General features: G+C 48.8%; 1 protein-coding gene and 1 long non-coding RNA gene across 2 annotated transcripts in view; both read left to right on the forward strand.

The window, feature by feature from the left end:
• Positions 1-13,156, forward strand: part of LOC135819400 (integrin beta-2-like) — a 43,544-nt gene that overhangs the window by 5,821 nt on the left and 24,567 nt on the right. The window contains exons 5-9 of the mRNA XM_065332601.1: positions 269-400; positions 1,437-1,533; positions 8,866-8,950; positions 10,327-10,413; positions 10,681-10,764. Of these exons, the coding sequence (XP_065188673.1) occupies positions 269-400; positions 1,437-1,533; positions 8,866-8,950; positions 10,327-10,413; positions 10,681-10,764 (485 nt within the window). The remainder of the gene's footprint in view (positions 1-268; positions 401-1,436; positions 1,534-8,865; positions 8,951-10,326; positions 10,414-10,680; positions 10,765-13,156) is intronic.
• Positions 11,757-13,156, forward strand: part of LOC135818842 (uncharacterized) — a 1,911-nt gene continuing 511 nt past the window's right edge. Inside the window, exon 1 of the long non-coding RNA XR_010553784.1 lies at positions 11,757-12,461. This is a non-coding gene — a long non-coding RNA (uncharacterized LOC135818842). The remainder of the gene's footprint in view (positions 12,462-13,156) is intronic.

Genomic DNA, 13,156 nt, shown 5'->3' on the forward strand with positions numbered 1-13,156 from the left:
TTGCAGTACTAGTAGCTTGCTTCAATTGCTACATAGATCTTGCCCTGCATTTGAGCTGAAGAGAACACCCCGCAGCAGGGTTGGGAGCAGGTAACACTGACTCTTATTTGTCGCCTTCACTATGCAGTTGGCCGTGCGGTTAATCCCGATTATCATGGATTATGCCTTTGCCCATGATGTGTGCGCCTATCCCAGTAAATATGCGTATTCATATGGACTGTGTCTTTGCCTGTGATTTGTACCTGTTTGCGTACTGGTTGGTATATAGATGATAGTGTCAGCATCAAGGCCAAAGTGAAGCCGTCCAGGAACTATCCGCTGGATGTGTACTATTTGATGGATCACTCGTTCTCCATGCGAGACGATCTGGACAATATGAAGAAGTTTGCCTCCAGCATCGGTGAGTGATGTGTATGCTCTTGTAACTTGGATGTATTCTACAGCTCCACGCCCTATGGCGTCTCCATACAATTGACGACATGGCCACGTTAGAAAAGACTATATGTTTACTCTTAAAAGTACACGACGGAAACACTACTGGACATGAGGAACTTAATTCGAAGACTCCTTTCCATACAACCACATCACCCGCATGCACCACCAACGACACACACACACACACACACACACACACACACACACACACACACACACACACACACACACACACACACACACACACACACACACACACACACACACACACACACACACACATACACACACACATGGCATACACAACATATTGTAGCGGTACTACAATATGGCCATGTGTTGCACCTAAACATGTACGTGACTTTGCCAACGTGGCCTGCTGTGCAGTCACGTTAACTGGACGCAGCCAATGTGTAAAGTTTGCTTTGGTGCAATTGCATTTCCCTACACTTGAATAACAACCAGCCCTGTATACAGTAAGGTTCAGGGACCGTATCCTCGAGCTAAACGAGACATTCCCAAACCTTTCAGCTGACATTTCTCTCAAGCGCTTGGCCGCTGGCTTCGAGCACTCACCACACGTGTGGCAAAATAGCAGGCCCACTGCATGTTGACCCACTGCCTGTTGACCCACTGCATGTCGACTCACTGCGTGTTGACCCACTGCATGTTGACTCACTGCATGTTGACCCACTGCATGTTGACCCACTGCATGTTGACCCACTGCGTGTTGACTCACTGCGTGTTGACTCACTGCGTGTTGACCCACTGCGTGTTGACCCACTGCGTGTTGACCCACTGCATGTTGACCCACTGCGTGTTGAACCACTGCGTGTTGACCCACTGCGTGTTGAACCACTGCGTGTCGACTCACTGCGTGTTGACACACTGCGTGTTGACACACTGCGTGTTGACCCACTGCGTGTCGACTCACTGCGTGTCGACTCACTGCGTGTTGACACACTGTATGCTGTTTGTGTTGTGCTCATGGCTGCCTGTAGCTGCCAGCATCAACAACCTGACGACCGGATATCGTCTGGGATACGGCTCGTTTGTGGACAAGCCGAAAATGCCATTTGTTGCTGAAACCCCTGTCAGGTAAGTTAGTAAATGTGAAAGTGGCTGGCTACCCATGGTCCATGCTTAACGTATGTGTGAGCAGGTGGTCCTGGAGGTCTCTTGTTGCTGAGGTGTAGCTGGTCCCCTTTTAGGGGGGGGGGGGGGGGGGGGGGAGGAGGGGAGGAGGGGGAGGGGTGCACGGCCGCATAATGTGTAGGATGGCTGGTGCATGGTGCATGCTGAACCTAGGCCGAAATGCTTTGGGGGGGGGGGGGGGGGGGTGCATGTACCCCCCCCCCCCCCACGTGCCCCATGAGGGCTATGCGCCAGTGTTGGATGAGCTCGACATAGCGATGCTCATCTACACCGTCGCCGTTGGGTTGCATGATTGCCTTTTAAGTGCTCAGGGCATAGACTTTCTGATATTTAAGTTGTGAGTTCAACTCCCAGCATGTGGGGAGATAACTTCAAACTCCAGAGGCCCATTTGGAATGTCGTTGCTGAATTTGGTTTGGGAGCCAGAGTGCGATGAGAAAGACTAGCATGATTATGATGATGTATCTTAAATTTGACCAGGGAGTTGTACGACTCCTTGTTCTTGACCTGCCCGGTACGCGAATCCCGTCGAATTTATTTATTATTTTATTTTATTGCACTTGAAAACACCGCCATTCCGGCAACAGGCTCTCAGCTGCACCAAATAAATAACTCTGCCAATATTTCGCCCATTGGGCATCATCAGGGCATTGAGGAAGGGGAGGCCAAATTACGAAATATAAAGACGAATAATGCAGGCAAATGAATGTTCTAGAACTAACACATCGTGGTGACACAATTGGCAAGGCCAGCAAACTAAACAATCATCACTTGTAAGGTGACCTAAACAAAACGAAAGATGAGAAAACTCACACATACACACAGACACAATTTGGCAAGAAAACTAACACGAACACTAAAGTTTACAAGCATCACCTGTAAGGTGACATAAACAGAAGAAAGAAGACTAGTAAGACTATCACAGCACGTACAAGAACACTTTCAAGTGTGGGAATGCTAAAGGCGATCCATGTATATGACAGCGGTGTATGTGCAAAGTATGTGTATGTGCTGTGTCAGGTGGTAAAGTCCAGTGGTAGTTCGAGGAGATGGGTGTCGATTCCAGTGACGATCCGGTGACATCCAATCAGTCAATTAGGCGCCAGCCGTCATAGCAATTGACTGCTGGTTTGCTGTTATGTCTGGCCCTAAGGGCCCACACACAGCATTACTCAGGTTCGTACAGTTATTGTAATAATCAAGGAACAGAAAGACAAGGAAAAGAGAGCTCACATTCTCGGACCTAGTCCAGCACAGCAAGCATGCAAAACCAGCCACGAGCCCAGGCGCGCATGCGCGCCTTATCACATCACGTACACAGCAATCGCCCCCCAAGAATTTTTCCCGGGGTAAAATTATAACATAAGCAAAGAGGCACTCAAATTTGGCGCCGACAGATATAGCTGTTGACACTACACGGCCAGATAATACAAAAGCAAAAAAGTTCAAAAACATTGCACACATATACTTATAACAGTTACTGCAGCTTCCAGAATAGTCCATGAGAGCTGAGCTATAGATCGAGGTAGGAATGACAGATAAAGTCAGCCAATATTGCATAGCGTTGGGGAATTAGATCAGATCGGAAAAGGAACCATGCAAATGTTTCAATGAATTAAACGAAAACAATCTTATGTGAAGACTGTTCGTCATGACCTACATGTAGAATATTCATCTGGCCCAGAAATGTCCACTTCCTACACTCAGGCCGCATCAGATCAAAGTAACAGGACAAGCAATACATACTCAAAGGCAATAGTACGGATACTTAGCAGTTCTCAATCAAGCGCTTGGGCGCGGAGACATGTCGGTCGGAGCGACGCAAGGGTGCCGGTGCAACAACACTGGGAGCCGTCTCGACTCCAACGGCGTCTGCTGCTGGTGCTAGCGTATCATCCGGCCTGACAGTGCTACTGTTGCTGCTAGCGTCCGGAAGTGGTAGAGGAGAATCTAGCACTGTCGGCGGGTCACTGGTCGGTGTAGGCAGCTGTGCGACCGCCTGGTCCGCAGAAGACGAAACGGGTACTTGGCCAAACTGCACCGCCCGCGGTCGTAGTTGGTCCCTATGGCGCTTCCAGACGACATCATCCACCTGTACTCCGAAACTGTGAGGGCTGTGGACATGCACTACAGTAGCTGGTACCCAAGTTGCTCCACGACCAAAGTTCAGGGCGAACACAGCGTCACCGGTGTTAAACTTTGGCGTAGTCAAGCTCTCCTGGTACACCTTGACCTGCCGATGACTCTCAGACTGCCGCAATGCACTGAGCCGGATTCTCGGTTGCCGGCCCATTAACAGCTCCGCCGGCGTCTTCCCACTGGTGGTCGGCGTTGTTCGATGCGCTAAGAGAAACCGGTCGAGCCTGACGTTGAGTGGTTCACCAGTATTCGACATTTCTTTCATCTTCTGCTTGAAGACGCCAACGTAGCGTTCGGCGAGGCCATTAGTTGCTGGATGACCTGGTGCCGTTGTTGTGTGTAGAATGCCATTGCCATCCAGGAACGCCTGGAATTCCGCACTCGTGAACTGACTGCCGTTATCTGTAACCAAGTGCTCAGGCAAACCAAACACAGAAAACAGATGGCGTAAAGCAGAAATCGTGGTCGCACTGGTTGCATGAGCCATGGGTATTACATCCAAGTACTTAGAGTAAGCATCTACCACCACCAAGAACATTTTTCCCAGAAATGGCCCGGCAAAATCAATGTGTATCCGTTTCCATGGACCCGTCGGCCATGACCAAACACCGGGTTTTGCCGGTGGGCATTTGGCATTCTCTTGGCATTGCAAACACGCATTGACTTTAGATTCTATATCCTGGTCAATATTGGGCCACCACAAGTAGCGCCGGGCCACTTGCTTCATTTTCACCATGCCAAAATGCTCTGCATGCAGATCTCGTAGCAAGAGCATTCGAAGTGAGTTAGGAATCACCACCCGGTTGTCCCATAACAAGATATCATTCTCCACAGACAATTCCATTCTCTTGCTAGCATATGCCTTGAGGTCTTCCTCAATTTCAGCAGGCCACCCATTAACCGTATAGCGAATTACTTTAGCCAATACAGAATCCTTTGCCGATTCTGCTCTCACCACAGCTGCTTTGATTATTGAGTCGTTCTCGATAAGCAAGACCTGTACCGTGACGGTCTCCTCCTCGCTCGGTGACACAGATTGCATTGGTTGTCGCGAGAGAAAATCCGCATGGACGTTTTCTTTCCCCGCGAGATACTGCATTTCGTAATCATATGCCGCCAGTTGCAATGCCCATTTCTTGATTCGATTAGAGGCGAGAGTGGGGACATCCTCGTGATTTCCCAGTAACTTCAAGAGTGGCCGATGATCAGTGACCACTATGAACTCTCTACCGAGTAGGTACTGGCGAAATTTGGTCACTCCGAACACCACAGCCAATGCTTCTCTTTCAATTTGAGCATAGCGTGACTCTGCTGGGGTCAGCTTACGCGACATGAATGCGATCGGTCGTAATTCGCCATTCTCCTGCTTCTGCAGTAGGACTGCGCCAAGGCCCACTCCCGAAGCATCCACTTGCAACACTGTTGGCCTTTGTAAATCATAGTGTGCCAGTAGGGCTTCTGAACACATAGCATCTTTCAATTTGCCAAAAGCTTGCTCGTGAGTGGTCTCCCAGTGCCATTTCCCACCCTTTTTCAAGAGGTCGTACAAAGGAGCTGCAATTTCTGCGAAATGAGGCACAAACTTCCGCACGAAATTTGCAGAACCGATGAAAGATTGCAATTCGGCAACATTCTGTGGTGGTTTGGCCATTTTCAGTGCCTGTATCCTGGCTGTTGAAGGGGAGACGCCCTGCCCACTGATCGTGTGACCTAAGTAAGAGAGTGCCTCAGCCATGTAACAGAATTTCTCCGGATTCAATTTGAAACCTTTCTCATCCAGTCGATGGAGTACCCGGTCCACGTTTTCCTCATGGATTTCATCATTTTCCCCGGTACACAGCACATCATCAATGTACCCGCCGCTGCCTGGTAGCGCAACCAAGGTTTCTTCCATTACCCTTTGGAAAATGGATACGGCACTGTGGAAACCAAACGGTAAGCGTTTGTACTGGTACAGGCCCTGAATTGTGTTGATGGTGGTGTATTTCCTGCTTTCCGGTGCTACCTCTAGCTGGTGGTATGCTTGGGACAAGTCGAGTTTGGTAAACTTCCCTCCCGGGCCCAACTTGTGCAACAATTCCTCGAGGGTGGGGAGTGGGTACTGTTCACATTCTGAATGCTTGTTAATAGTCCCACTGTAATCTGCGCAAATCCGTAATCCTCCTCCTGGTTTTTCTACTTGTACCGTTGGTGAGGCCCATTCGGAATGCGTCACTTTCTCAATCACCCCATCAGCCTCGAGTTTGTTCAACGCGTCGATGTACCGCTGTCGAATTGCTAGAGGTACTGGTCTTGCTCGTTTGTAGACCGGTTGTTCATCTGACACGTGCAGCTTTACTTGCACCCCTTGCACCGTACCCACAGTGGAGTTGTCAAACAGATTCGGGTATTTCTTAACGAAATCGGTAGTGGATTGCCCGCCAGTGCCCACTTTGAATATAGATTTCCATGGCAAAGTAAATCTGGACAAGACATCCCGGCCTAAGAGAGACGGACCATCACATTCAGTAACTCTGACCAGAACATTCTCCTCTACACCACCCAAAGCCATTTTCATTTCGATTTCACCCAGACATTTGATTGGATTTCCTGTGTATGTAGATAGGGTGATGCTGGACGGTACCAGCTCAGACACGGAGCCATTGCATTTCAGAAAATCATTTTTTCCTAGCAGTGTGACGGTGCTACCCGTATCAATTTCCAAGTGCACCTGGACCCCATTTAGCTCGACAGGCGTAGTGTACGGTGCTACAGCTCTGTCACTCATGGTGGCATTCACATTCAACATCGGTACAGAATCATTACAAGGAACAAGCTCACCGGGGTTTGATGTTGTCCCGACATGCTTGACGGACCTGGCCGCTTTCTTCTTTAGGCAGGCTCGTTCGATGTGTCCCAGTTTGCCGCAAGCACGACACTTCGCAGATTTGAAGTGGCACTCATCCGGTCGATGTCCCAGCTTGTCACAGCGGAAACAGGGCTTGTCAGATTTGAACGTGGCGTTGTCGGCGAGCCCCGGCTCTCCGCGTACTGCATGAACCTGCGTTGAAAACTTCTCAGACTCGCGGAAAGCTGTCTCATGAGCCGTGGCCATGTCGACAACCTGCTGAAATGTTGTCGTCTCCTCAGCCTTCGCCAGGATTTCCTTCGTCGTGCTGGTAGAACCGATCGCAGTGATGAACTGGTCACGCAAGGCCCTGTCGAGATAAGCTTCAAACTTGCAGTCCATGGCTGCCCGTTTCAATCGAGCCGCGAACATGATCGCAGACTCGCCCTCCTTCTGCAGGGTTTTCTGAAATTGATAGGTAGCAGCAACTACACTAATCTTGGGCTTGAAATAATCACAGAGGAGCTTCAGCAACTCTTCGAACTTCTTCTGCCCTGGTTTATCTGGGAGGCACAAATTCTTCAGTGTGGAATAAACCTGACCGGATAGTTGACTAATCAGCACGGCGCACTTTTTCTTGTCTGCCGCTGTCTGTACTGTCTCGGTTGCATCGTCTGCAACTTGGCCAATGTCATTAGCCAGAAAATGAAAATTGAGTCTCTCTGCATACTCGTCAAAATCCCCAGTTTCGAAAATTTCTAATCTGGAGTTGCGTCCTGCCATCTTCGTCGCCAATTGTTATGTCTGGCCCTAAGGGCCCACACACAGCATTACTCAGGTTCGTACAGTTATTGTAATAATCAAGGAACAGAAAGACAAGGAAAAGAGAGCTCACATTCTCGGACCTAGTCCAGCACAGCAAGCATGCAAAACCAGCCACGAGCCCAGGCGCGCATGCGCGCCTTATCACATCACGTACACAGCATTTGCGCTTCCTTATCTCGATAGCTTCAAGCAGTTTCCTTGATGGTAGCGAAGCCTCCCTGCCGAGAATCTTTGCCTGGTGGAAGGGCAGAAAGTTGGAAGACTTTGAAGATTCTCGATGCTGGGTACGATAGTGGAAGCCCCAGGGAGCCTTCGCCACCATCGCCCTTGCCTCTCGGTAGTGCTCAGCGAATCGGTCCCTCACCGGCCGCTCGGTCTCACCAACGTACAATTCCGCACACAACGTGCAAGACATACAATAGACAACACCTTTGACTAAACACTGACTATCCACCATACTCGCATCACATGCACGACACTCCATTGGTCGACCTCTCCCTCTCTTCACCTCCGATCGCTGCTTCTCACGGGGACACACACGTACAGCACTCGACGATCGGACCAACATATCCTTCAAAGAAGGACCAGACACAAAGACAACACGAACATGCGGACTGAACTTTCGAACAATGTCCTTGGCAACGTGTATTGTACATCTATACTGTTTACTGTGTCTAGGCAAGTACAGTCAGACCTCGCGGCTTATCCGGATCCCTCGCCATCCGGAAGAACATCACCGTTTACCTACAATGTATTTACAGCATATGGCATTTTTTTTTTTTACTATGTTCACATATCCGCATGCATGCATACAGTACTTGTATGTGTGTTCGATTATCCGATTCCCTCGCCTATCCGGATATTGTTTTGGAAAACGGATGTGTTCGGTTATGCGAGGTCTGACTGTAGCTCGTATACATGCATGTATGGATGTGCTGGTGTGTGGTCACCACACACCAGCACATCACCGTCCTAGGTGCTGCACAGTCGAAATAACCGAAGTGGTGACTATGAGGTTGCCGGTGGTACAGTGGTCATCACATCACACCGCAGATGTACTCTGGTACACGTTCACCACACCACAGGTGAGCGAGGCACGCCCCTGGTATCGCTCAGGCCTTAAAAGCCTGATCTGAACATCACTCTGCGGTATGGGAACGCATGGAAAATGTGCACGGCGTTGGTGGAGTGAAAGTTGAAGTCAACTTTTTTTACGCAGCAACATGTGTATGGTGCAGTTTTCACATTATTCAAAGCAAAGTGCACGCCTGGCTTTACACTCACAGCTACCAAAAAAGCTTCCACGCTCTGGAGTGTTTTATGACCAGATCGTCGTATCACGCAGAACACCTGAGCTCCACTTGAGCAAGACCGGGCAGGCCCCAATTTCCAGCTTCTCTTTGCAAACACATACTTGTACAGGTATTATAGTTAAAAGGGTATTTCATTTTTTATCTGTGTTTGGTACCTGTCTTGTACTGCAGTGCGATGGCGCCGTGTCCGAATTGCAAGGTTCCCTACTCGTTCGCCAACTCCCTCCAGCTGACCAACGATGCAGCGCGATTTGATGTAAGCCAGCGTCACAGTGTGGTGTTTGGGGCTGGGTAGCGTAAGCCAGCGTCACAGTGTGATGTTTGGGGCTGGATAGTGTAAGCCAGCGTCACAGTGTGATGTTTGGGGCTGGGTAGTGTAAGCCAGCGTTACAGTGTGGTGTTTGGGGCTGGGTAGTGTAAGCCAGCGTCACAGTGTGGTGTTTGGGGCTGGGTAGTGTAAGCCAGCGTCACAGTGTGGTGTTTGGGGCTGGGTAGTGTAAGCCAGCGTCACAGTGTGATGTTTGGGGCTGGGTAGTGTAAGCCAGCGTCACAGTGTGATGTTTGGGGCTGGGTAGTGTAATCATTACTTGTCAGTTTGTCCAAGTCTCTTTACCATTGTCTTTCCTTTTTTCGAGCTGGTTATGTGAACATAGTAAAAAATAAATAAATAAATAAATAAAAAAGCCAGCGTCACAGTGTGGTATTTGGGCTGGATAGTGCCGTGGGTATTTGGAAGTGTCCTCCATGCATGCATGTCCTTGGCTCAACCAGTAGACATTACAGTAAAAACCTGTCAAGGCGACCACTCGGATAAGGCGACCACCTGTCCTAAAAGACCACTAAAACCAGGACGAAGGGATGCTATTTCCAGTCAAATGACCCTGGATAAGGAGACCACCTGGTAACAGAGACCATGTTTTGAAGGTCCCTTGAGCGGTCGGTCGTCTTAGACAGGTTTCACTGTACTTCAGTGGTGTTTGGTTTTCTCAGTAATTATTGCCGTTAAAATCATTTCCACGGAGTTGGACACAACGATGACACCTCTGTAAAGATGTTTTTGTCCATTGCCTTTGGGGTATGTGCTTATCGAGTGGTGAGATCCGGTGACTTAGAGTGGGCTAGGATGTTGATGATCTGGTTGGCATTGAGGAGATGTGCTATACCTCTCGCATGCCGTGTTGTCCCCGTGTGAATGCTCCACTGGCTAAGCTACACTGGCTTTCAATAATATGTGGCTCGAACACAAATGCTGCACCCTGGTCTTTCTCACTTCCTCCCTGTTTTTGTTTCCAATCTCTATTCTCACGACGGCCTGTGGCCGATACAGGGGCGTCGGAATGTATTTTAGTGTGGTACTGTCAGCCATCTGTAGTACAAGTTACTCGTGTGGGGAGGAGTGGCTGAGCCGACATTTTTGGAAATTTAGAGCCCAGATCAGTGTATTTTATTCATTCATGGGGTACCTGGGGCAAAAAGTGGGACGGTCAATACCGTAGTGACCGTACCGTGTCCGACACCCCTGCAATAAGAGATAATAGAGTGAGATTCACATCACATGGAGGGTTTGCAATGCTTGATTAAAGGAACATTCAATTTTGTTGCTGTTCTTCTTGTTCTTCTTGTTGCTGTCAGAGTGCTGTTCAAGCTGATGTGATCTCCGGCAACCTGGATCATCCGGAAGGCACTCTGGATGCCATTGTCCAGGCGGCTGTCTGCACGGTATGTAGCTCTGGTTGCCACTAACTACTACTTACTAGTGCTGTGTGTCTGCAGTGCATATCACTGTGTCAGTGCTGGGCACACACTGCAGCTTATTTTATTATTTTAAGTCACGTGCGCATCTCAGGCACGATGGAAAATCAAAATTGCACAACTTTTCATTTCTTCCTTTTCTGGATCAATATTCCCGGGGCACATTACGTGTCTGATTTCCCCAATCTATATCAAGATTTGGATACACAATGTTTCTCTTCTGTGATTGCGTAGAGCAATGTCGGCTGGAGGCAGAACTCACGCCGTGTTCTGCTTGTAGCCACCGATGCTGCATCTCAAGTGGCCGGCATTGGAAAAGTAAGTTTTCTTCTTCTTATCTCACACACGCTGCATACTGTGAGGCTCTAGGTATTATTGAGTACAGGACCATTCTGGAACATATGGCTCTTATATTTTCACGCACTATGCTGTTCATTAGCCATCCATTGTTTGCTACCTCCACCCTACAGCGTCCCATTATGATGGAGCTCCCTTCGATTTAGACTATGTCTTTGGGAAATCCTCAAATAATACTTTAAAAACACCAGTAGGGCACGGCAACGGACAGCAGACAGTTTTCAATCTGGGTTCTTGCATCCCCAGTAGGAAACAGTGGGTAGTGAAGAGAGAACATACAATGTTATTTGATTGTCAGGAAAGTAAGCAGCAGCTTTCGTCCTGGTCATCATTGATGTGGTGGAGGTTGTACAGGGTGGTTGGGTAGGGTGGTTGGGCAGGGTGGTTGGGTAGGGTGGTTGGGCAGGGTGGTTGGGCAGGGTGGTTGGGCAGGGTGGTTGGGCAGGGTGGTTGGGTAGGGTGGTTGGGCAGGGTGGTTGGGCAGGGTGGTTGGGCAGGGTGGTTGGGCAGGGTGGTTGGGCAGGGTGGTTGGGCAGGGTGGTTGGGCAGGGTGGTTGGGCAGGGTGGTTGGGCAGGGTGGTTGGGTAGGGAGGTTGGGTAGGGCGTCTGGGTAGCGCCTGTTCATCATTGATATGGTGGAGTTGAAACTAGCTCTATTGTGAGGGGGACGTGGATTGTTTCCCTGGCTGTGTTCTACAATTATCCCAGTAGAGGCTGCCAGGCTCGTGTCCTGCCTGAAAGCAGAATAATTTTCTAACCCAGGTGTGAACAACAGTTGTAGAACTGTGTGTGTGTGTGTGTGTGTGCGTGCGTGCGTGCGTGTGTGCGTGCGTGCGTGCGTGCGTGCGTGCGTGTGTGTATATATGTGCGGGTGTGTATATATGTGCGTGTGTGTGTATATATGTAGGACTCAGTATAGAGTCCATGCACTATATGATGTCCAGCACCCTATATAGAGTCCATTGGTCCAAAATCCACTATACAGAGTCCAGGAGTCCACTCAGTTTTGATCAGCTTCACCCTGCCGCGCAATCCCCTATAAGGAGTACACTTTTTCTACAAGTCCCCTATTCACAGTCCAGAAGTCCAGTTTATCCAGTCACGCCGTCCTGTGTGTTGTGCCCGAAAGAGAACACATTTTCAGTTTTGCTTGCCTCGTGGCAGCGCATTCCTTTCTTCCGTGACTTCAGCCATGGCTGCCAATTCTGCTGTGCAGTTGCTAACAGTAATCTGTCTCGAGCTAACCAAGGAGGATAAGGAGACGTTCAAAATCAAATCTGGAAAGCGTCTTGTGGTTCTCTGAAGACGTTTCATCAGTGCGCGGGATGAAAGCAGAAATTGCAGAACGAGAAAAGTTCAGCACAGTTCAAATCTGACGAGTCAGGTACACTGACGCTCTCTTTCGTTCGACGCCACAAGGATCCCCTGTTTGGCTGGCCATTGCTGCTAGTAAGACGTTTGAACAGTTTCATCAGAGCGAGGGATGAAAGCAGAAAGCGGAGAACGAGAAAAGTTCAGCACAGTTGCAATCTGACGAGCCAGATACACTGACACTCTCTTTCGTTCGACGCCACAAGGATACCCCTGTTTGACTGGACAAGAGCTGCGTACCACCGTGTCAAAAGGCTGTCCAACTACATGGCAGGACCATGACTGAGGTAAGGAAGCTTTTACTCGTTTCGATTGGTCTGCTGTTCTGTCGTTATGCTTGAATTTTTTTCCATTTTCAAGGAGCGTATCGCGTTTGTTTGATGTTGCTTGAATGAATGCCCTAAAAGTAATCAACCACTTCGTAATAGTCCTCAAGGACTGCAAGGACTTTGCATCAATCGTATATGATCGTCTAGCTATCATCAATTATTTTTATTTCATGAGAAATGTATTCAAGTTTATCCCTGTGATAATTATGTGAACTCCACGACACTCTTCCTGTAGTATGATGTCAAATACAATGGGATCCACAAACGCAGTGCCAGTGTACTAGTAGTAGTAGGACTAGGAGGATTGCTTGTATGCCAATGACAAGAAAAAGCTTCTCAAGCTAATACTCGTATTCCCTGAAGTAACCGTTTTGATGTCACGAACATGACATTGTGTCAGTGAAACTGCCTCGTGACAACAAATCATTGCATTTCCATCTTGGGGAAGACTGACTGACAGCAACGCTGTACAGATTGTTCAAATCATCTCATTTCAATTTAGTTGCAGTGAAGTGAAACACTGTGTACACTACATGTATGTTGGTGTGTCTGTGCGTCTTGAGTGTGCACAAACGATCTTATTCCTCGTATTACTAATAGATTATTGTCCCCACCATCACCTGTTCACAGGTCTTTGAGTGGATTGATTTTCA

This window comes from Sycon ciliatum, chromosome 6 (genome assembly GCF_964019385.1).
Source record: "Sycon ciliatum chromosome 6, ocSycCili1.1, whole genome shotgun sequence".
NCBI classification, from domain to species: domain Eukaryota; kingdom Metazoa; phylum Porifera; class Calcarea; order Leucosolenida; family Sycettidae; genus Sycon; species Sycon ciliatum.